Here is a 26709-nt window from a genome sequence, read left to right as displayed (position 1 = left end):
AACGAAAATTAACTATTCTTTACGAAGATAATACGAAATGTTGCAATTTTTGTAAAAATTTGTTTTAGTAGAAATTTCCACCGGGGTGTATATTGTGTAATAAGGAGGCAAACTCGGTTTTTTCGGGCCAAGCGTAAGTTTGCAATACGAATCGTAGGTAAAGTCGAAGACGATTATTTCAAAAACGCGAGGTGAAAAGACCAATGCCTTTTTGTTGCAAACGATTCTTTATACAACAAGATTATGTTACGCGTTTTGTCACGAAGCACGAAATTGAGGTTAGGATCGCGTAATGTCAGATCTGTTCCCGACAGCGCATGCGCGCAGTACAGAAAAGACCACTTTTAACACTCTTAGGATTTGAAAGTGGTCTTTTCTGTACTCCGCGCATGCGCATTCGGAGACTCACTCGATCGTCATAGAATCGGCTGGTTTGTGTACGGAAAACACGCATGGAAAAACGCGTAAAACATTCTCGCGTTGTACAAATAGTGTTGTACAAATATTACACAAGCACGCTAAACAAAAAAGTCTTGCCGAGCGGACTAGGCCACCATACCTATGCGGAGTTGCTCCATCACCCCCAGATTTTGACTTACATTCCACGCTAACTCACGTACGGAAAAATTTTTTCAATGTTTGATGTTCAACGAACCAATGTTTCAGGTCGGCGTACCAAAAATCTGTGGGTGAACTGATGGAGAAATTTTGCAACTGATTCGAGAATTTTAATACTCGGTAGGAGCAAAAAAAGTTTAAATTTTGTGAGGTTGGTATTTCGATACTCTCGCAACTTGTTTAAAATTCGTTACAGGTGACGCTAGTGTCACTCTAGGCCACCAGATCTACAAAATGTTCGATTTTTAAGCGAATTACAGGTCGACGAGCATCTGTAAAATTAATTCCAGGAGAATAATTTATATCATATATATATTTATAAATATTGCAGGAACAGTTGCTCGAAATTGCATACATCGCCTTCTTTCGTTTCGACCAATTAAAAAACGTTCCTCGTATAAATGAGGTAAACTTCTCGAGTTACCGATCTTCGAAATCTTTTTAGTTACCAAAAACGGCACGATCTTTTATTTTCGAGAATTCTTCTTGACTCATGATTCGCGTGCATGGAGCCACGTCGGTCGTGCTTTTGTCCGGGTCGCAATGGACATGGTTCGCTCTTAATTTACCGCTAAATTCATCGTAGGGTCAATTTTCCTAATTGTCGGCTGATTCTTGGTACCGCGCGACTACAAAGGGAAGCGGACGTAGACGACATGCGATGTGTGTTGGCAATTTTTTTCTCCCCCCCCCCCCCCCCCCCCCCCCCTCGCCCCTTTTTCAGCTAGACGTACGCATGTTACATACAATACATAGATACTTCTGCGCGGTACCTACTCTTTTTCATTATATTCGTCGTTTGATTGCGATCCGCTTTTATACTTTTCACTATTTTCTCGCTGTTTGACATCAATTGTTTTTCTTTGTAAATAACGATTAAGTAAACTAGCGTCAAGCAAATTTCATCAAGAGTAAATCAAATTTCTTCATTTCTTGCAATAAAAATCGCCGGTTATTCGAAAAATTTTTAAAAAACCGTCCCGATGTATAAATGACAAGAAAAAAAATAAATAAATGGAACGTGTCAAGGTCACTCATCCGTGGTACATTATATAATAAAACCCAAAAACTAACATCCGTCTTCACTTAAGCGCCAACACCCGTGCCATTACCGTGCTTTTATGCGTGAATATGTACAACGTAAATTCCCTGACATTTCCACGTATATTTTTCAGACTATAAAATTCTACCCCATAATAATATTATACATTTCCAGATTTCCAGCGTTGTTTCTGTCTCTCTTTCTCTCTCTCTATCTCTCTTTCGTTCTTTTTTTTTTTTTTTTTTAGTTTTTTCCTTCGACGCAGCACGGCATTTCGCGGAAAATCGGAAAACCTGGCGCTTAAAATTACTTATTTATTTATCTCGTTTTGTTTTTCTTCACTTCTATTTTAACTCTCTTTTCACCGCGTTTTCTCGTTAATTGAAATTCTTGCGTGGTTATATACGAAAGAGAGTGTATAAAACTTGGCGCGGATCGTTGTTTTTTTTTTTTTTTTTTCTTTCGTTTTGTTCTTATTTTTTTGCTGTTGCTTATTTGTAATCTATGGAAGGGAGAAACGGGAAACGACCGGCGATACGGTCATTTCTACGTCGGTGGGTCCGCGCATCGTGAACGAACGGTTTCAGCGGCTGGAGGAGTGACTAATTTTGACATCGTCGTCGGGAGCCGTACAGGCGGCAAAATGCTTGATACTATCCCGAGGGTCCCGACGGAGCCACGAGGCTTTAAGTGCAATTAACGTTATCCAGGATTCTCTGGTTTGCAGTGGCAACTCCCGAACTCTCCTCTCCCTGCGTCTCCTCCCTTTCCTCTTATCCATCCACCCTCCCTTCCTAACCACCGTCCATCCGTCTGTCTCTTCCTCCCCCTCCCACTACTTCTCCTTCTTCTCCTTCTCCTACTCATCTCTATTTGTTATATAATACATTACAGCCTACGAACCGTCCGTCCAACTTATATACACATATCGTATACGTATTTTTATACATTATGTACAAATTTATTTACCTTCGCCCCATCATTATACAATTAATGAGTCACCGCGCCAGCGATCAAAGATTACATCTGCGGTATTCACTCATGTCGTTGGTATAAAGTAACATATGTACGAATACAAGTCCCTGTAGACTAATAATTGCTCTTTTTCTACAATTTTCTGGTTTGCGATAATTTTCCATAGTCTCGATTAGTGTAAAACGAAACAAAAAAAAAAAAAAAGAAAACAGCAATACAAATGAAAAATTACCTAATGTAACTTGAGAATAACGAGAAACAGATAGAGAGAGAGAGAGAGAGAGAAAATTGGTATTATACGTTACCGTGCATACGGGGTAAATTATAGATAATCGAGAGGAGGGCGTGAGAAAAAGCTTTTTCGAAAAAGGTAGAAACATACAATCGAACAAATAAAAACGACAGACGGACAAAAAGGATAGAATAAAAATAACAAAAAATAACGAGACGACAAATGAAAATAAATAGATTTAAAAAAAAAAAAACAAAAAAAAACGGGTACCGCACAGTGCGCTATAGTCTGAAATATGGGGGTGTGGGATAATTTAGGGGGAGATTTATAACCGAGTAAAGGGAATATTTCGCAACGACAAATGTACACGCATCGCCGCGGCCCGACCGACTGCCCGAACTGCTAGCAGCAGAGCGGTATGATTTAAGAGGAAAGAATAGAACGGTAGAGACAAAGAGGGAAATGATGAATATTATTAAGCAATATAGAGAAGGCGTTAATAAATTGAAGGAAAAAAAATTATATACACAAATTGTAAACAAAAAAATAAAATAAATAAATAAATAAATTCTTGATTCAGAAATGAGTTGACGGAAACGAAAAAAAAAAAAAAATAAAAACTCCACATTTTTCTATCCCTCTCTTCATTCCCCTCGATGTATCCTCATATATATATATATATATATATATATATATATAGTATTGAAGCACAGCTGATACACCATACTATCTCATATACTGGGTGGATTATCGATTTGTAAGGTGCATTATTTGTATGGGTAGATATGCGTCTACCTATACACGTTATACATACGTATAATGTTATGTGTACAATATACACACACTGATGCAGATATGCATAATGCCATAAATTCCGTCTACCTGTAACAGCTTTTTACGTTTTTCTTACTATTATCGTTATTATTTTTTGTTTCCATTTTGATTTTATCAAACCAAACCGAAAAACGCAGGGGAAATTATTTTAGTGAAATGAAACGGAAATGCACCCTAGATTTGTACCTCTGAGGAATTTTTTTTTGTCTTTCTTTACTTTTTTACCATTCCCATTTGTTCAAGATTTCTGTTCGGAAAATATAAAATTTCAAACGTCTCGAGTTTTCAACGCGGTAGGTACGACAAAATCAACCGTCGTGAGTATATGTATAGAATAATATTTCTTGTCGTCAGTGAATGAAGGAATGAACAAATTAATTAATTAAAACAGACTTGAGGCGATAAAAGTTTCTCGAACTTACACACAGTTACAGTTTCAAAGATTAAAAATTCGTTCCAATTTATCATCCAGCTGTATTTAGTGGGATTGTAGATTTCGCGAACTGTAGATTACAGGTGAAGCTGCGGTGGATTACAATGTATAAAAATACTTGAATCAAATTAAACACAGAATATTCAGCTGTAAAATCTTGCATGTGCGTGCGTGTGTATGTGTGAAGCGGTAGTGTGTTATACACGTTAGCCTCTGTTTATAAAGTTGTAGCTCGGCTATAAGTACCCAGAGTCTCCTCTCCTCTCCGCCATGCCTTCTGTGTTACACCTCTATACAACTGTTATACATACGCGTATGTAAAATACAGGAACTTCTGAATGGGTTTTAAATAAATAAAACCGGCGTAAAAGACGGGGGGGGGGGGGGGGTTACGGGTATGATATAGGTATAGGTGCAGGGTATATAACGCCACCGGTTATATACACGAGATCCGGGTAAACTCTCCCGCGTATACCGAAACATTCCAGATGTTTAGATAGGCATAAAACAGACAGCATTGCCAACCGCCCCCAAACTCTGCATCCATGTGCACGAGTCGTGATCGTCCCGCCAAGTCGACGTAAACTATCCGCCATCAAGGTGTTGTGTCCGTGTGTGCATATGTATGTAAATGCGAGGCTAATACTAAAAAACCTCCCCCTCCTGCGCCCCCATCATCGTTTAGAAACACGCGGGCACACATTTACCGTTTGTAATAATATACAAACAGGTATAACTGTATAAGTTGTATATAACTCGGGCTGTAAGGTCGCGCCTTTTGCCCCTGATGCAGGCAAAATATACACAGAGTGCAGCGAGGGGGGTTAACGTTGATTATACGTCAGGTATAAAGTTAAATTTAATAGGTTACAAACCCGAATTTACGACAGTAGGATGCTATTTCCGTTGCACTTACGATGGTGCGGTAAGGTTGGCATACGAGGATATATATCCTCGATTCGATATCGATCGTATATTAAATATACATACACGTATAATGAATATGAACTTACGATGTCAGATCATGGAAGAAAATTAAGCAATATTAACGCGTATGAAAAATAGGATTAAACGAAAAATGGGCCCCTTGTTAAATGTAGAAGGAGTATCGAGGATGAAGGATGGAAGTAAAGAAGGAAAAAAAACTGTCTCTCGCTGTACCTATAAGGAATTAAAAAAAATAAATAAACAAAAAGATCGAGTCGAGGTCTCTTCTCTCTTTGTCAACTATTTCCATTACTGGGGCGTATAAATTGAAGGTCCCAATTACTTTACCCCCCCCCCCCCCCCCCCCTTCGCCCGCCGACCATCTCGACGAACCCGTCTCAAATTCATCCTTTGAACGTGAATTTACTCCGGCATCCTGAACACCAACGTCTCCTCCTTATACCGACATCTTAAACGTATATATATATATATAGTATATGTATACCAGTTTGTCAGAAGTCTTTTCTATTGTTCCTTAGAACCGGGTCAACCGATTAGATTAATTGGGAACGTGTGTGCGATGTTGAGACTCTGTGTCTGATCTCCCAGTTTTTCCTATACCTACAGTTCCTATCCCCCCCCACCGCACTGATACTCCTACTTGGAGGTTTCAGTTTATTTACCCATTCGCTCCGAACGCCGCCCACATACTTCAACACCTTCAAATATACGGCACTCGGTTCGTAAAATTTCATTTTATTATGCTGTCCACTGCTCGCATGGAAAATAATAGGATGTTGTAATTAATCGACGTTTTTACAAAATTCTGCGATTGAAAACTAATTTGCAAATTTCTTATTACACATGCGCGCACAAAAAAAAAATATCAAGATTCAGCGGGTTTATTGATAAATCGTACAGAAAGTTGATAACAGATGTCGCTAGCGCTCGACGTTCCCGTGGCAAAAAGAAGTTCTTACTTTTTCGTGTTTAAGGGGGGATATTGGACGGTATAAAATCATACCTCTTTTTATGAGGTTCTTGATTTATTATTTATAGTTTATATTTAAAAAAATATTCTTCGAAATTAACAAGAAAATGGCAGAATGGCGCATACAAGTAGCGAACGATTACATTTTCAAGCTGGTCGCACAGATTCCTCGGTCAATTCTTATCCGATCTATTTGAAATTTTGACACAATCTTTAAAACCTGTTTATCGATTCGAGTTCGTAGCTAGGTTTTTGAATTTCAGCCCCAACTTTTTTGTACAGAAATTTTCTTAAAAATTTTTTGATCATATATTTGAAGAAACATTTTTTTTTTTACATTTTGGCCACGAGATCTAACCCGAAAACGTATTCTTAACTCTAAATTTTCTTCTATCCGTTACAAATTGAACAGTGATGTCAGGAGAAGCACCACCGCAAAACCCCTCGAGTTCGGAGTCGTTTGCTACTTATACGCGTCATGCCCCAATATTGTTGTTGATTTCAATGAAAATAAATTAAAAATATTCTTGAAACGATAAATAACAAAGCCCTGAAACTCAAATCGCTCCAAGTGTTTTCATTTTCTTTAAAAAAAAAATATCCTAAATACAGGTATGATTTTAGACCGTCCAAGCTGCACCTCTCCCCTTAAATTACCAATCAAACCTTTGCTTCGACAAGTGTTAATCTTTCATCAAGATGGGATAATATTTCAATCAAGTACTTGCATCACGAGGTTGAATTATCACTAAATCAAACGATCTTGTGTTCATTTAATAAATACACTGGAATTTTGAGCGCGTCTAATAGAGTACCGTTGTATCCAAGGAACAAAAAATTTTTTTTTTCAAACAGACATATATCCGAAGCACGAACCTTTCCATACTTCAAAAAGAGTGAAATTTCTGTCAGTCTTTCATGAAATTTTTTTCCAACGAAACCCGTCGTACAACGCGATGCAGTAGCTGCGAGTGTCTCGCGAGTCTGTAAAATTGCGATGAAATATTTGGAGAGTTGGCCGCAGGTATGCGTTGTAAGAAAATACCGCGTCAGTGGGCCAATAGTACAATGCCGCATATATATCGCTCTATAACACGTGTATCTTGGGACGTGAAATAAGTAAGGAGATACTGCAGTGTCTCAAAGTACACGCGTTGCGTGAAAGCGAATATTTTCCCTCCTACTTCTGCTGCTGCTGCTGCTGTTGTTGTTGCTGTTGTTGTTGTTGTCGCTGCCGCTACCGTTGCACGCGTTTTGTTGTTCCGTCATTCGAATAAAAGGTGGTAGTAGGGGGTTGGCGTATTGTGTATCGTCGATTCTCCGACATCTCAAAATCGACTTCTACGAATCGCCCCGAGCTCTTCTTCATCACTCGTGTATCCAATGAGTAATGAGAAACGCCCTTTCCTTTGATCGTTCGCCCACCATCACCGTCGGCAGGGTCTTTCCTGCATTTATACTATTATATACCATATACCTTCCACAAGCTGCATTATTATTCCTTGAACATCATTACATAGGTATACATAAAATATACATATATATATACGTATAGACGCTTCTAAAGTTTTACGAAGGGAAAAATTATTTCCATCTAACGCACACGCGATGCTTACTTTCTGTTTTTTTCTTTTTTTTTAATACGATATTCGTGCTGTGGTAATTTTACAAAATGAAAAAAAAAAAAAACACTACAACAACAAAATACGAAGACAAATTTTTTATCGCTCGTTCCTCGTCACCTTTTCTTTTTTCTTTCGCACTGGTGTCAGACTGGCGCGATTAAACATTCATCAATTAACGATAAGCTATTCTTCAGAGACAGGTCAAATGCAGACAATCAACCTTTTTAATCCTGTCCCAGCAAAACGTCCCTTGAATATTTAATTGTTCATCGGTTTTGACGTATTAATATTTAAAACTGAATCGAATTACCGGGTTTACTTCTTTGATCGTTCCACCGCGAGCTAATCTCATCAAATTTTACTTTGTTGCGTTAAGTCTTAATGTTTTATTCCATTTCTCTCTTTCTTTTTTCTTTTTTTCTTTTTTTTTTTTTTTTACACGCGAGCCGTTAATACCGAATTCTTTCCATCTCTTCAACTTTTTCTAGCATTTTTCGCACCAGTCTGGAATTGCCTTTCACCTGCACAATTATCTGTAGCACCGTATCGTTACTCAAAATATGGATTTCGGGTTCCTGTCAACCATGCACTTAGGGTTTTAAGTGGGTAACGAAATTCTTGCGAGACCTTCGCCATATCGTCTATGGCTTTGAGATAATCTACCGTCGTAGATCTTCCATTTTTCTTGCAAGTGAACTGCAGCGTTCACGAAATTCTTTACGAGTCTTAGCTCGAGGTATGTATAATGCATATCGGCACGGGTGGCGATATTTTGTGTCGTGCGCACAGACGATATGCGGTTTTTTTTTTTCTCTCTATTTCATCCATAAGTCACGTGTCTCCAGGAATTGTATATTCCTTGCGAAATACATTCGTTCGAATAATCGCGAGACAGGTATGCGTGGCAAAAAAGCAATACCTCGAGTACCTGAAAACGGCATTTTGTCACTTCGAATTTTATTCGATCTCAAAGCTATCCAATATCATTCTAAGCAAGGTAAAAAAGGGAAGTAAACGATTATATTAATAAATATAAATTTTTGTCCAAATTCGATTGATAGCCACGGCTGATCGTATTTCTTCCAATTCTTGTTACCCAGATTTCTAAATTCATGGTTATATCTAACTCGATGGTGTTTGAATGTTTCACAAGTACAACATGTGCCCATAATTTTGAAACAAAGAAATCAGTCTTTCTTGGCTTGGTGAGAAATATCCATGGATAGGTGAAATTTTTCTAGTAACATTTCAATCATACGACTGAAGTGCAGCTGGAGCAGTTTTGAAGTGATTGCAAAACGTCGATTCGCCTGGTTGCACGTAGTTACGCGACAGTTTCTCCGATTGGCCATCTGAACTCTCGTTCCGGTAACTCAAACACCATTACCTGTAATACCGGCCCTAAGTTTTCGAAGAAGAAAAAGAAGAAGTTGAATAACAATAATGACGACGAAAATAGGAACGCGGACTCAGTCGACGTTACAGGAAACTTTACCACCACGCCTGAATCACCCTGTACAAACACGGTCAGCCGACCTGCGTTGCTTGTCTAACAGGCGATGATCCAGTTGGCGAATGCGCGATCTCCGGCGTAATCAAACGTCGTCATCGCAAGAGGATGACGGGGAGGAGGAGAAGTCAGCAAACACGTCACCTCGGGGTGCGGAGAATTGCATTTACAGATGCAGGGAGGGTGCAGTCCGGAACGAAAATTCACACCGAGCGGTGAATCTCAACAAGTCTCTTGAAGCTTGACGGTAAAAGGATTTCCTACCGCCACCGACTCAATTAACGTCGTGGTCCCGTAAGCCGGTCGGTTATGTAGGACACTGCACCATTACCTCCGCGCTTTTTATACGCTTGCTTTTAGAAAGAACATCCCATGGCTGCGGGCAATGAGAAAAATTTCAGTTGGCATTGTTTGTAGTAGAAAATTCTAGCAAAATGTATATTGTTACGAGACTAGGTGCGGTTCAAATTTTGCCCAAATTGCAGATAGATAATTTGACACAAGTAACTATTCAGTGTAATCATAATTGTTGATACGAATTTTCTGGTTATTACTGGATTTATCAGCGTTTTGAAATCTTTTGAAACAATAAATCCACATCCAACCTATCGTTTATGATTAGGGAAATACCGAACTTACAATTAGGAATGCAGCAATTTGTTAAACACTCGATGCGTGAACATCTTGTAGAAATGAAATGCCGAATAAAAAGTATTGTTTTTCAACTATACAACTTGTAACAGTATCACGACTAGAAAGTTATTTCGGTGAATTACTCAAAGTTCTTTTTGGCAATCTTCAGTAATGGTCTTTACCCATGAAGATCTTCCTGTTTAGGAGGGTGGATTGCGGGTTTTCCGGGGTGCAGATCACGGCACCGCAGCGGAGTTTGAGGAATTAATTGGGGCTCCGATGTGTGCATGGCTTTCCACCCTGCAGGGGATGAAGGGGGATCCAGCGTTGCAGGGTGCATCATAGCCGGGTCGGATTAAGACTCGGCATGAAAAAATGTTACATGCGTACTAAGCAGAGAAACCAAAAATAATCAGGTCATATAGTTTCTCTTAGCGAATAATTGAACAGAAATTGATGAAAATACAGCAGACTTGAAAGTACAACAATATGATGTCACCCAGGTTAGCTGCATATCTAAAAATCACGAAATCAGTGAAATTTAATTCCTTGTGACACTCGCAGACGTCTTTTTTTCAAAGTAAAAACAAAAAATACGTCCTAAATTATTCTGTGTCTGTCGCGTCAGGTACATGTAAGAAATGATTTTTTTCACAACCAGCTCGAAAAGTTCGATTTTTAAATCCGGTCGAGCGTGCGTAAAATTCCCCATTTCCAAGCAATGCGGTAAAACGACGTAGGCGCATGCGCGTAACTGAAGTGCTCGATATTACTCACCAGAGCTTTCTTCGGCGCACGTGCACTTTCGTATAATTCAATTTTACGCACCGCTCCGCTGCTTCTCAAATCGAACTTTCGTTCACAGGTTTTGGAGAAAATAGCGTATGTCACGCGTGCCGATGGACGATATTTGATTCGCGTTGTTACAGCGCTCGCCTTGGCTCGTGCGGCAAACTTTGTCGCAGAGATGAATTATGGGACAGGATTTGTTTGATGGCACCCTTTAGCCTTTTAGATTTATCTATTACGATATAACAAGAAGCAGAAACTGATACAATTAGCATAGCTTCTCTTATAGCCTTTTATTGACGACGTCTCGATAGCTGCAACGAAGACGACCATAGAACACAGATAACTGTCTAGAGGGTCATCTCAGTCTTTAAAGTCTGTCTTTATAATTAGCCTCTTTATCTTTGGCTTATTATATTTCCAGTAAACTTCATGCATATTATAAATTGCCAATTTTCCGCACTAGCAACACAATACACTAGGTATATTATATTTTTCAAGAAAATTCCTTTGTTTTCTTCCTCTTGCAGGTATTGAAGAAAATATCGTGTGTCACACGTGCGGATGGGCGATACCCGACTCGCGTGGTTACAGCGGGTTCACACTCATCGGAAACGGCCTACTTTCCGCACTGGTAACACAACGTGCCGTGTTACCTTCATGAAAAAAAAAAAAAAAAATACGAACTTAATGATTCCGTGTTTCCCTGCGTCAGGCACATGCGAAATAGGATTTTTTTTTTTTTTCTTCCAACGCAGAGACTCGGCTCATCCTCGCGCTCCTCTCTTTCAAGGGCGTGGAGGAAGGAGTCCTGCGGCGCTCCGAGCCCTCGAGGCCGTACGTGCAGCGTCCTTACACATCCTTATCGCGCACGCGTCCCCCTCGTCGCCCCGGCAGCTATTTATTAGTAGTGCAAGCTGCGAAGATCGATCGAAATGGTCGCTTCACTCACTCCACACACCGCCTATTATGCTCAGGGCATGTGTATGTACGTCGGTGCTCTCTGCCCGTTTCTTCCTCGCTCGCTCCGCAGGCTGCCTTCAATTTCAATGGGCTTCTTCGTGTGCGCCTCGCTGATCCCGCCCTACGTGCGTATGTGCGGATCCTTTAGCCTCTCCGAGCCTCTTTCTTCGCCCGCTTTTCATCCCCAAGGCCGCCAGATTTTTTACTCCAGCACCTCGGTGCTCCAACTTTATTACACCTTTAACCGGTTTTTGTTACTATATTTTTACGTAAAAAAAAAAAAAAATAAAACAAATAGACGAATGCGATTTTTTTTATGCTTACCAGAAACTTCGATATCGATAATATTCATAAGATTTGGACACTGAATAGTTATTTGGAAAAATTGTTTTTTGCATTTCCTACAACTATTACTATCAAAATTTATTGTAACATTACCCATTTCACTAAAATTCCCTATAGTAACTATGATTGCTGAGGGTGGCGAGAGAACCGGAAACACATAATTTTTGGACGCTGAAAAATTAGGGTAAATTGTGGAAAGATATTTCTCTTATATTTGAGAAAATTGTTTAGATTTTATTGATAACGATTAACGAAAAGTCAAATAATAATTCGTTTTAAATGGAAAGAATAATTGTCCGATTTTAACTTCGATGTAACACATCTGATTTATAATATTACCACACGATTTTGTAGAATTTACCTTACATTATTGAAGCATGATAATTAGGTATGAATTGTGAAAATATGTCAGAGAATTCCGAGGAAATGAGGTCTGGGAATTTTGTACTTTAATTTCTCTCGTTACTCTGCAACAATGTAACAAAATTGCATTTCTTTGATGTCATTTACTTCAGTTTTATACCCGCTCATAATACAATCAGCATCAATGATTCTCAAAAACTGTTGCGAGAGATTAAAAATGATGAGATTCCGAAACATTTCTGATAGTGATTAGTTTATACTTATACATATGTAAATGGTGAGCCGGCTTGACGAAAGCTCGTTATTAAAAATTCCTTTTCGACAAGCCCGGCTTCTTAACACTTCACCCCCGTTCCCTTAACTCTATCTCGGACATATTATCGGTCGAAGCAGCGTCTCTGTATTTGGTACAGGTATATTCTAACATGAAAAATTACACAAGAAAATTATAACCTGTACATGATGTGTTACACCTTGGCGCAAACATGTTTTTGTTGTAAAACGGTTATTTATGAACGCTACGCCAGGCTGTATTAATCCGCCTGTTTATAAATACGTTAAATACAGGTAGTATTTTTACGTGAATTGATTCACTCCATATATCACGTGCAATCTTGTTTTCTTTTTTTTTTTTTTTTTTTTTTCTCAGCTCTTCGAACACAGCTATAATTCTTCTTTTGCACATAGACAAAAAATCTGTCGTATGCAACTTGACGCAACTTTGGAGCTAGTGTAATGTCGAAAAAGTGACATGTGCGGGGAAAACAAAACGCACGAAAAAAAAAAAACAGAATTATAAAAGTGGATCGACAGAAGTGGAAAAAAGAATAATAAAAAAATTACCGACAGCGACTTTTTCTCCTCTCGCATCCTCCCATGTGTATTATATGGGTATATAGCTCTAATGTATTATTACATTACATACACGTACGTTCTTTATCCCGGGAACTTGTCCGTATTCAGGCGTTATAGGATACCGGTATAGCGGCTATTAAATATACGTGTTATCGACGGGCTGTTAATACCGTTAATAGATATATAGGTCCATATTTACGGATATATACCCTTATGTATAAATACTGAAATAAAACGGCTACGGGTGTAAAATATGAGTAAAAATTTATATGTGAAATTAGATCGTTCCCAAAAGCACGGTGCGCGATCACACAATTTCTTTGAAGTGAATCTTCTGTAATAATATTTCACAAATAGTGTGGAAAAAAGTGCAGTTGGATATAAAATTGAGTCAATAAAATTCCGTCCCGGTTATTTTTCTATGTTCGAATCGTGCCCCTACAAAGCCACTTTCCCGGAAACAATTTCTGCCCAGAGAAATATACAGGTAGAGGCTTAAGTACCTGAAACCGGAAGTTATACAACGCGCGAGTAGATTAAGTTTTACGGATGCGGATGTATACGTACATGGGTATGCATTGTATCGGTATATACAGAGCTTACACGTATATTGTGTAACGAAAGCACCGCAAGGAGCGAACAACAAGGTGGATGTGGGTCTATACATACCTACGTACGTAGGTTGGACCTTCGCGAGATACCGCGGAACGTTTCTCGGGAAATTGTTGGGTCTACCCGTGTAGGCGTGTAGTTATATACGTATAAGGGATGCCCACGCAAGCTCGACCATAAAGCTTTCAATCCTGACTATAATCTATTATATCAGGATCTCATTCGTCTGTATTAATCTACTTTTATAGATTCTTTCATAGATTCGTTCTTTTCTCGTATTTGTCTGAATTATTCGTGCGTCTGTTTTCTCTGAATTCAAATTTTTGTCATTCGATTGTTGTTTTTTTTTTTTATCTTTTTTTTTTTATTTTTACTACGGACTGAAAATCGATTGGGAAAAAGAAGCGGAAGAAAATAAAAAGTAAGGGAATAAATTTCAAATTCACGTACGATTGAAAATTAGATCGTTCATACGGGTTTAGGGATTGTATGAAATACGATAGTGTTAACCGAACCAGGCATGAAAAATTGAAAAATTCAATCGAGCAAGCTGAAGAGTTGAAAAAAAAAGAGAACAAACATTGGTGACAGTTTTAACGAGAGCAGAGGGTGAGGGTCAAAATACAATAGAAGGTTCGCAATAACGAATTTTTGGAGACTGCGAATCTCGTGGAATTTCGATATGAATAGCAAAGTCGAAATACAATATGCGTACATGTAAAATGGTAAATTGTTGAAAATATATGATGTGAAAATGGGAAATACGCAGAAAAAATAGTGACACATAATTCTGTCTTTCTTCTAAACTTTGAAATTCTGTAAAAAAAAGATTTTCCCATCATTGAAAACGTCGTTACCTGATTTTTCTACATTTTCCTCCTTCCCGCGTGGAAAAAAAAATAAATAAAAAAACAAAAATACAGAAATTTACAAAAAATACATTTCGAAAATCTGTAAATTAGATTTCTACGTTTTTAAAAGTCCGACACACGTCGATACCCTGAATCCGATTACCTGATCAAATTTGTCTAAATCCAACCTTTTCAACCCCACCAGAAAACGACAAAAATTTCATAATTCATAAAAAAAGAAAATATCAATTCCGAATCTTCGACGAATCGATCCACCATATAGGTACATACATACATCCATACATCGCGTTCCTTACCAACGTAAACATGTCCGTTCCACTTTCCGTGCCTCAAGCTGCACGGAACAAGTGCAGTCGCAGTCAGAGTCGCGTGAAAAAACGGCGTATGCAGAAATCGTCGATTCCGGTGGTCGGCGGGGAACGGCCGGGAACGGGCGAGAGGTTCCGAAATCGGGTATGGTGGGGCGAAAGCTCAAAGCTTCCCAGGCGGGCGCGGGGGTTGAAAGTGCGCAAGCTCCGACCCGGGCCGGACATGCGCGTTGCCGAGCAATTCGGGGCTTTCTTTGCCCGGCGCGCGCGATCGTTGACGGGAATGTCCAGCCGCGCAGGAGCCGTTTCGACCCCCTGCTGCCCCCCCCCCCCCAACCCCCCACCCTCCCCATCATGCTACTCCGTTACCGACGTCGGCCGACGGAACGTCGCGCAGCATTGCCCAACGTCGACGACGTTTCAGGGCCCGTGTGCCGCAGTACCCGGAGGACGACGGGATCCGTCGGCGTGTTTACCGCGGCGTTGAAACCGCGTCGTTTTTAACCAGCCGCGAAACTGACCGTTTTTTGTGTGTTTTTGTTTTTTGTTTTTGTCCGTTATTGTTCTCGCCGTATCACCAGGCGAGAAATTTTTGAAACGTTGTTCAACGATCCGTAAATTTGTGGATTTAGTTTTAACGTTTCGGAAATTCGCGTGATCGATATGTCGCCCGGTTGATTTTCTATCTTGGTATTCGGGTTTCCCCGATTTTGTAATAAAGAAAATAATAAAGAAAAAGAAACGAAGAAAAAATGTGTAAATCCGTTTGTGAAACGAATTGTGACGATTTTTTTAATCGATTGACAAATTGTCGGTGAGGAGGAAAAACCGGTGAATTTTAAGTTAAATATACCGGATAAGAACGTTGAGTTCATGGTGTCTGATTTCGAGATGTAATATACGTGCGTCTACTTTGCAGAGTCCGATCGATGAGGCGCGGGTGGTGTTTTTATTTTTTCGTTACGTGAAATGTGTCGTGGGATCGGTCTCGGCGACGTCATGATGCCGATGATTGCTTACCCTGTGATTCGAATTTACTGATATATATATATGGATGATATACATTGTATACGTATACGTATATAGACAACGTCATTGAAGGGGGATATTAAATCTTCGAGTATGATGTCAGCACGGTTTACTTGCCTCGCTTACGTCACTCTGATCCTCGTCACGCTTTTGCTGATCCTCGTTGCGCCAGGTTAATGCTCTTTATGTGCCCACCTTTTAACCTCTTCGATGAATGTTCGTGTTCTTTTTTTTTTTTTCTTTTTACGATTTTTCGCTCTTTTATGAATTTCGCGAATTACGGAATTTTCAAAAAGCTCGGCGATCAGTTGCCTGAAAGCGAAAGTTGACGAGATAAAGACGAACGTTAATAGTCAAGACCCAATTACCGTGTGGAAATTATTATTAAGCTAACCGTTCAGACGTGCGATGATTAAAAACGAGTCGACGATGTTGGAATTTAGCTTTATTTATTCCTCTAGCTTTTTTTTTTTCCATCTCAGCCATGGGGCTGATAAATAATTTTTCGAAAGTCGTTGCGGAAAGATGGCAGTTTTTAAATCCGATGTGCAATAATTATCAGGGATTGTTCAAAGTTTTGTGTTATACAAAGGCATTTGATCGCTTTATACGGTTTCGAATTTCAGCAAACGCGATAAAGGAAATGGCGATAAAAAAAAAATAAACCGGTGAGAGAAATTAATTTCCTCAAGACGATTCGTCAAATATTCTAGGGATTAGTGTAACAGATCCATGAAAAATTTGAGGGCACGGGCCGTTTGAAATGACGTTTTATAAAGATCGGTGAAATATTTTTTTCACAATATTTGAGGTACATAATTAAATATTGTGTTTTATATTTTCAGAAGCGAATGTACGATACGCCGAACCGCGATGAAATATTGATAAGTTAATCCACTCGAACCGCGATTTGGCTTCCGATTATCGGCCGCGACGAATCGGTGTCTTCTAATCCGGGAAAAGGCGATGTAACACAAATGGACAGGCGAATTTCGTTGTGTTCTAATCGTGCGATTATCGTTATTGGATAAAAACCGGCGAACGAAAAGCGGGATTTATTTCTTGCCGATTTTTCACTTCTCTTTCGCCTCGATCCCGCGTGTCAAGGATTTTCAAGCTTTGGATGATTTCCTATTTTTCTTTCAGAAATCGGAGCGCTCAGGATGACGGCGCTGCAGATACCGGAGCACGTGGTTTTCAATCAGACCGTCACCCTTCAGTGCAATTTCAATCTCGATCGGGAATTCTTGTACTCTGTGAAATGGTACAAGGATGGCAACGAATTTTACCGATACGTTCCAGGCGAGACTCCGCCTGTCCAGGTCTTCGAGCTTTCCGGCGTCTCCGTCGACGTGAGTTCGCATTTCGCATTTTGTCAGGGAAGTGGTCACACACTTGAAAAACTTGGATTTGTCAGGGGATTTTCTAATTTGGACGTAGAAAAAACTGAAGATATAAATAGGAATGATTTTTTGTGATATCAAATTTACTTGTTTTTCCTCTAGGAAACAAATCGGCTTAAACTTACTTTTTTGAACATTATATTTTTCTTCGATTCGAATTGAATTTGAATCGAATATAGATTTAATAAGCTGAACGATTCAGGTTCCAGTAACTTGATAGAACTGAAAAAATTTCAGGGGAAATTAGATTTTAGGTCTTGGAAAATCTGGAAATGTTACGGAATTTTTTTCTCATTAATTTTTGCCCACACTGGTCAAGCATCTAGAATTTTCTTAACGAGTTTGGCTGGCCAAATGACAATACCTTTCATCAAAAATAAATGAGAAATTTTAGAAATCGTTTGAACCCCGAGTTCCAATTTTTTATTTTCTCATTAGAACCTCAAACATCGGAATCGGGATTAATTCTCAGTTTTAAGCCTAGCAAACCTCAAAATTTTTTTAAGCTTCCAATGAATTTTAAAATTTCGTCTTGGGAGGGTAAGAGAAAATTTTCCCGTTGAAAAATTTTAAAAGTGAATAAGCAGGAATAAAACGATATTTTAACCATGCGACAGAAATTATTCTGAGCGAATTCGAACAACAGAACCTTAAAATATCGCGACAATTAACTCAAGAAATTCTACAATGTAATTATAGAACGTTTAAAATGATTGAACCGCGGTGTTTTCGATCCGATTTTAATGTTTCGGGCCTATTTTCTGCACCATAAAGATCGCCCGATGAAAAATTTATACCGTTTCATAACGGAATGGCAGAAAAAAAAAAAAAAAAAAACTATTGATATTTGTCTCATCAACTTATTCTTTGTGCAAATCATACAATGTGATGAGTATCATTGCAGTATAGCAGTATCTTATTAAAAATTCTTATCATCGAAACGGAAATACATTTTCTCTCCCGCTAATGAATCGTTATATACATTATATGTCATTTTGTATATATATGGCATATATATGTATATATAAATTATACATATGGCTATAATGTGCACATGCACGTAACGTCCATTGCACATGCAACCATGCAACGTGCATTCATTCAATTTGATAGAAAAAGCTGAACTAATCGCTCCGCATCGTTCATTTCCGGTCTACATGCGTTAACCCGCATCAATTACAGCGCTCCGCAACCTGCGGCGTTCTTTTTTTTTTTTTTTCTTCTGCGTTTTACTGTTCTTTGTTTAACTTTTATTCCACAACCGTTACAATACTTTATATCATCTATTGTTGTAAGCACTGCAGGCAGATAATAGAAAACGCTGAACGCAAGTATAAAAAATGGAAAAATTGCAGAGCGGTGATGTAAAATGCATTACATTATAAAAAAAAAAGGGAGAAAAAAAAATACCTGTGCACATTTTTTCAATCATAAATACATATAACTCGCGTCGTATTCATCGAACATACAATAATTATTTTACCGGATTTTAATTGCAGGCTACATTGACTGGGTCCGCTATTTCCCTAAAAATACCATATTTTTTTATATTCCCCTACAAGGACTCTAAAACTGAAGGTTTCCCCTAAAGCAGTCTATTCCCCCCTAAAACCACTCTATTTTTGCCAGTCAGTTACTTTTTTGTCATAAATTATAATGGACTGAAAAAATCAATTCCATGGTTGGGAACAATTTTTATACTTCGAAATTACCATAGGAACAAACAAAGAATACGCTGAATTTCAAAACACCCTTATATTTCACAAAACCATCATTTTTACGATTTAATTCAGTGTCGTTATCTACGAAATACGTTTGCTCATCCCAAATTACGTTGTTCCGACATTCAGTTGAAAAAATAAACATTGTACTCAAGCGTTAAATTAATTTTTTCAGCACACTCAAGGTTATGAAAAAATAAAAAAAAATAAAAATTAAAAAACATCGAAAGTTTCAATGTATATCAAATTCAAATTTGAAAACTTTTATATCTGCGTGGGATTTTTTTTCTGTAATATGAACATTTTTTTTTTTTTTCGTGGTGCAAACAGGTACTAAAACTGAAAAATATGGGAACACCTCCCGTATTTTCCCCTAAAATTACCTGGCCTAAGCACTGCGAAGCCTTTAATTGTATGCGAAATATATTCGTTGTACAAAAAATGCTGCATATTTTTTTAAATACAATTATATTTCGAATTATAATATATATACGTATTTATATATTTTTTATAATTTGACCAGATCGCAAACTCTACGGAAAAATCGCTCGTTTTACGCAACGTGGATTTGTCGAGCACTGGACGATATCGCTGCGAAGTTTCCGCCGAAGCCCCGTCCTTTCAAACTGTATCAGATCACGCGGACATGGTGGTCGTAGGTGAGTGACAACAATAAGCGATTCGCGTATAATATGTATAATTTACATAAATATATCTCGAATTTCCAATCTTGGGCATTTAAAAAAAAATTCTACTAGCTTTTTTCATAATATTCCGAGGAGCGAAAAATAAAAGAGGCAAAAAATTCGCGTAACATTTGTCAAATTGACTTAGGTGCCTTTACGATTTACGGGGGGGAATGGGGCTCGAATAACCTGCAGTGATATTTTTTGAGGAACTGTTACACTGCCGGTGTGTTAGAAATGAATTTTTCAATAAGGCAATTTTATTACACCAGTTTTACTGCAGCGTGGCCCCGTGTATTTTCCCTTTGTAAATGAAAGGAAGGGGAGGCAAATGAGGATAACGGGGAATAAAAGTCTTCTCTCGTATAATTCATACCAGATTAAATTTTTCCGTTTAAAACTATTCACATCATGCGTATGATAATAATATATTCGCCTTTTTATGTGCATAACTCTGTATGTAGGTACAGTTATATTCGTTTACAGGTTTCCAGTGGCTAACTATTTTTCTGAAATTAAAACTGCAACGAGTTTCCTTTCTAATCAAATTTCATGTGTCTATGACTAGCGACGCGAGTCACGGGAGAAACAAACGATACGTTGATCATAGACACGTAAAATTTATGTACAAAGAAAACCCGATTCAGTTTTGATTCAAAAAAAAAAAAAATACCGAGTCACTCGAAGCCTAGTAATGAACATTACTGTACAGTAAAATGCAAAAATGCTTTAACCTTCCGGCAAACTTGTTTTCGGTCCGCAATAAAATGCGACGTCGATTTTATACGAATTTTGCGACAATGTAACCAATTTCGTCACGTCAATTGCATCGCCAGTCATTGTCACATAATTGGTATAGAATTGAACTGGCATTTTGTTTCGGATCGAAAACAAGTTAGCCGGAATATTAAGGCATTTATGCACTTTATTAAAATATCAAAACGACAAATTTTACACACTTAATTCATCGTTCGTTGTATTGAAAATGGCATATTTTTTTTTTTCTTTTTATTTCTTTTTAATAAAAATGTGTATAAAAAAAATTTGCAAAAATTGCGATTTTCACCTGCTGAAATATAATCAAATTGATAATTATCTATACCCATACACGATACATATATTTCACTCATCACTCCATTTCGTGGGAAAATTATTATCGCCCGCGTGAACCAAAGTTACGGATTCGCTATTTGCCGTACGATTACAAACACTTAATACCGTTCTCTTTGTTCTGTTTCCTTTATTTTTTTTTTCAACTTTTTTTTTTCCACATCCGTTTTGCACGGACAATTGAACAGTTCTGCCGAGTAAAGGACCCCACATATCCGGAGGTCGTTCACGTTATCAGGTTGGAGACACGGTCAGGCTCAACTGCACTTCTGCCCCATCGAAACCTGCAGCCATGCTGACTTGGTTCATAAACGGAGAACCCGTAAGTGTCGTAACAATTATCTTATATATACCTATGTATACGTAACTATCAGTATACCACATCGTAATTGTATTATTGACGATCTAAAGGGTATATTCTATGAGTTGCTGTACCTACTGCAGCTGATGCCTGATATATAATACATTCCTGTAATATGGAAGTGTCTCGCGTGAAGGGTTTCACGAATTTTGGAAAGGAATTAGTGCCTCGAAAAATTGGGCATTTTTTCTTACAATTTTATATTTTATCCTCGTATAATAAATACTTAAAGTTTACAATCGTGAGTTATGTACTTATAATATTATTATAGGTCAGTAACCAAAGACGAAAGTTTGGACCTCGTTTGGACCTTAGGGGAAAACATCGACGTTTTCCAGGGTTATCTAGTGAAACCTTCTTGGATACGGAAATTTGGATTTAAAAAAAATATGTCATTCTAACCTCAAAATTACGCTCAAGTCCCAATTCCGATGTTCGAGGTTCTATCGAGATGAAAAAAAAATTGCGACTCATTTGTTCCTCAGAAGTCTCAGTTGCGATATTCCTGGCTTACACCTCAGTTAATCACTGAGGTTGTTTTTCTGGAATTTGGCAAATTCGGAGTTGGAACGATTGTTAGTGTGATCGAGACATGCGAGGATCTCGAGGTTGAATTTCGATCTAGAATTCTTAGAACTTGGCGGCTCTGTTGAGTCAAACTAAGCTGCGAGGATCGGAAGGGTGTAAAAAGTGAGACATAAATTTGATTCGTTATGCCTGAGTTCTAAAATTTCGACTAGGGATAATTTCATTACTCTATGGCGTAAATAATCGTGCAATGAGCGCGAGACGTAAACGAAGCGTATCATGAGAACAACTAACGGAACTATAATGAATGCGATGGCGCCTTGAAACAGTGTACATATAGGTATATAATAGTGCCTAAAATCGGGCAACACCTGCTGCGAATGAAGTTCGCTAAGTGTTATGCGCAAATTCGATATAATAACGATTATCGCTGTTCCGTATTCACGCGTTAACCCAGATGGAAGGAACCGTTTGCCTCATGATTAAGGTGATGGACGAATGGATGGAAAAGGGGGATAAAGTCGTGAAAAATATACTTTTCAGCCATCGTACGAGGGGAACAACGAACCGAAATGATTTCAAATTGTTTTCGAAATCGATGTAATCCTGCAGGATTTTTTTCGGAGCGATTTATGTTCGAACGGACAAATTGTTTCGATTCATCTTCGGGTGATTTGATTTGACAATTGAAATATCGTAAAAAATGGATATCCGCATGGATATGATGATGTATACATGGTTTCCAATATCATGGAATACGTACAACATAATCTTAACCTCGTTGTTTCGTGTTTTTGTTCCCTTTTTCGTCCCGTTTTTCCACGATAAAAATTTTTTTTTTCCAAAACCTGCTTCGAAAATTTTATTTCCGAACCGTGGGGTAAAATGGCGTGGGCGCATGCGCACAACCGAAGTGCTCAATTTTACACACCAAGGCCTTCTTTGGCGCATGCGCACTTCCGAATAACTTCATTTTACGCGCCGCGTCAATGAGCGCAAATTACCTAACCTCAATTTGACTCGCTGTCAGTGGCATCTGCGTTGCTTAGCAAATCGAACTCTTCTTCACAGGCATTGGAGAAAATAGCGTGTGTCGCGTTTGCGGATGAGCGATATATGACGAGACTGAAGTTAGTAACGTTAACGTATCGAAACGTTGCAATAAAAAAATTAATATTTCGTACCTTCGTTTATATATTTAACTGAATACATAAATTGAATTTACGAAATCTGAATTTGTCGACGCTGTATTAACTTTGGTTTGCTAAATTTCAGATAATCCTAAAGTAGCCAAATAACGACTTTTTCTAGAAAGGCATCGTTACAATAACGTTACAAACTTAAGCCTGATGATATCTGACTCGTGCGATTCGCGTAGGTAAGTGTACCAGTTATTGACCCTATCCCAATTCTTGACCTTTTTTGGTTGTATCTGTTTGATCCTTAATTCTAGAATAACCAACGGAAAAAAAAAAAATTTGGAGTATCCAACATTCCAGCAACTGGTTTTAGTCATCGAGAAATTGACAATTTGTGGCATAAATTTATAATTTTGTAAAATACAGGGGTCAATAATTAGGTCTAAGCGTGTCAATAACCGGTGCACTTACCTTACTCGCGTATTGGTCCGATCGCAGCAAACTTCGCGCTCATCAGAAATCACCCACTTTCCGCACTAGCAATACAATAAACTATTTCCACAGGCGGACGCGAAGTATTTGAAAGGTCCTCCTCACATCACGGGCGTCGATGATAGGGGATTGGAAACGGCGATGTTGGGTCTGCAGTTTCACGTAACGCCGAAACACCTGAAGCGTGGCGACATGAATCTCAAGTGTCTGGCCACAATCGCGACGGTATATTTGCAGAGCAAGGAGGAAAGCGTTAAGGGCGTCGGCGTACCTGCACCGGGACATTCTGACCCCGATGATCGCAACAACGCCCTAAAAGCTCCCGAAAGTAGGGAAACTCGGGCGCAGAGTCACACCCGCAACGATCTCGCCCACGGTGAGTGCCTTTTTCTTTTCTTTTTTTTTTTTTTCGACTTTTCCACGAATATTTATGGGGATAAAAGATAAGTGATGGTCCGGCGACAAGAACCATGTTCCCCGCAAAAGTAATCCTTCGAAATATTTTCTTTGGACAAATTTTTTATTTTTTTTCTTTCTTCTACTCCAGCAGTTTTTCTTCACCGTCTTTAAATTTTTCACCCCTAGGAATAAAAGTATATGATAATTACAGTAACGGTGTGATAATGAAAAATAAAAAAATTACGAACTAATTTATTAATTCTCGCGAAAGAGAATGATGGTTTTTTTTTTCTTCCCTTACTAATTCGTACTTTGATCGGCGACGTAGTTTTTTATTTTTTTATTTTTTTTCTTCTTCGTGTACTAATGATTTTTTTTTAATTTTTAAATGTCCAGGTTCCAGCGGTGAATTCGTTGCGGACTGGTTCTCATTTCTATTGCCAGCACTGGCGGCGATCTTTTTGACACGATAATATTTACCGTTGCACGTACTTCCGTTATACGTACAACATCGTGCCGGAGATATGATACATAAATATAATATGTATAATAAATACATGTCAAAGTGAATCACAAATAATCGTTAATATATAAATCACGTAAGTATAATCTATAAGTGCAGATACACATTTATATATATATATATATGTATATGTATATGTATGTATAAATATAGGTACACCATTATTTAACATAATGTATAGATATATGAAAATGATCAATACATACTTTTAAACTGTGTTATTATGTACCTATATATACACAGAAATATAAACATCTTCGATGCGATCCCCTCACGAAGGTTCGCGGGCTTATTTTAAGCCTGTAAAAAAATAAAAATAAAGATCGAAGCTTGAAACTTCTGTATTAATATAATACATAAAAATATATGTATATGTAATATAACTATATATTACGTAGATATATAGAAAACGTGTATATGTATTATGTTTATACGAGCATTATACATATCGTATATTGATATGCATAAAATATTCTGCAATAAGCTCAAAGGAAAAAAGAGAAAGAGAAAGACCGCGCGCACACACACACACGAACACACACACACACACACACAAAGAGACACTAGAATTTGAATACCTAATCAGCTTGAAATTTCGCTCGACGCTTTACAATTTTATATAGGCTATTAGGAATCTTCGAATGCAATCATAACAAGAATAATAACAATAACAACAACAATAGTAATAATAATAATAACAATAAATAAATATTCAATAAGAATTTAACATACGTACGATATATACATGTAAAATATAGTTCAATATTTTGTACATAAATTTGTATAACGCCGTATACATATTATTACTTGTAATATCTATTTAAAGTATAATATACACAGGCAATTATACGCGTTTCCTCGCTTTACATAAACAGAGAGAGAGAAAGAGAGAGATGGAGAGAAGCGGGAAGATAATTTATTTAAAAAAACGACGAAAGTCAAGGAAATTGGGATAATACGATAACTTCGAAGTGAGAGACACGTTGAGACCTATACCTATAAACGTACACTTTACGTATCGACCGTCCCATGTAACGTCGTCCGAGGTCAAGTGTCGATGGGTTTTATATTCCATGCATCATATTATGCGATATACGTGTAAGGTAATATTTTGCACATCGCGGAATATGTTGACGAAACGAGCGGATATGATGCCTCGTCCGAAATTGCAGTGAAATTCGAATCGCGAGCCGCGGTATAATTATTTATTGATTCGGTTTGTTGTTATTATCGTTATTACATCGTTACCTGTATCATTATCTAGTATTACTATAAACGGCTAACGAGCTCAATTCCACCAACATGTTATACCCAACAAATACGTAGAGGAAAATGTCGTGTCATAATTTTTTGTTTGTTATAAGAAAGAAAAACGAGAAAAAAAATAAAATAAAATAACAAACAAACAACTTTCTAAAGCCTGAATCTAATTTTTTGATTCGCGCAAGACTTCCCGCGTTTTCACAACAATTTCTATTACCGCAACGCGAAAGGTTTTCTGCAATTGTAAATAAAAAAAATGACGAAAAGTCATTGCAAAAATTATTGCCAATTGTTCGGTAGATTGATTGACTATCGTATTGTTTGAAGATAATCAAAAGAATTGAAAAACAAAAAAAAAAAAAAAAACATTAGAAAACGGTTAATGTGATTTTGTCAAAGTGAAAATCTAGAAAATATCCATCTCGCCATCTTGTGGATAATAATACTACACCGTTGTATTATCGATTTCGCACGAAACAGCTGAACTCATTTAAAGTTTTTTCTTCTTGTTTTAATAGCGGCCCCATTACAGCGATAAAATTACATGGCTCAATTTTCTTCCTTATTACAATTTGCGTTGTACATGCCAATTTGCCTGCACTCATTCTTTTCTTACACATACCTTTACTGTATAAAAATCCAAACGTCGTTTGTTCCCGACTTTATACCGAAACGAAGTTACGTTACGTATGTATGTGCATACATACATAAGTAAATATCTTTATACCTACGCCTGCGTTACAGTTTATATACACATTTGCGATAAAGTTTGAAGCTATATATATATATATATATATATATTATTATAGTATGTAATATATATATATATATATATAGTATGTAATAGATTATTTTAGTTAATACATAATGTTATAATGTATATTGAAATTTCTTTTATTAAAATGTCGAATCCTCCGCTGAGTTTGTAATAATTATCATTACAAGGGTGATACTTTTGTTCCTTCTCAAACTTTACATTCGTTATGAATTATTAATTATATAGTATAACGTTACACTGGAGGTAGAAATATATAATTGAACGGTGATCTGACTCCGTACTTTAGGCTATCATATTTAGAAAATATGTTAACTTATATCCTAACAGTGTGTTAAGATTATATATTGAGC

The 26709-nt window shown here is 37.7% G+C and overlaps 1 protein-coding gene across 1 annotated transcript; it reads left to right on the top strand.

Annotated features, from left to right (window-relative positions):
* The first annotated feature begins 15302 nt into the window (after nt 1–15302).
* Nucleotides 15303–25957, top strand: LOC124216644 (uncharacterized). The gene is made up of 6 exons (XM_046621407.2): nt 15303–16128; nt 17103–17308; nt 19604–19739; nt 21065–21198; nt 23469–23772; nt 24192–25957. The coding sequence occupies exons 1-6, from the start codon at nt 16050–16052 to the stop codon at nt 24266–24268; spliced, it is 936 nt and encodes a 311-aa protein (XP_046477363.1). The 5' UTR covers nt 15303–16049; the 3' UTR covers nt 24269–25957.
* Nucleotides 25958–26709: the final 752 nt, after the last annotated feature.

Source organism: Neodiprion pinetum, chromosome 4 (assembly GCF_021155775.2).
Source record: "Neodiprion pinetum isolate iyNeoPine1 chromosome 4, iyNeoPine1.2, whole genome shotgun sequence".
In the NCBI taxonomy this organism is placed as follows: Eukaryota; Metazoa; Arthropoda; class Insecta; order Hymenoptera; family Diprionidae; genus Neodiprion; species Neodiprion pinetum.
Note: the sequence above shows the minus strand (reverse complement) of the source record. Positions and strands in the feature narration are given on the sequence as shown.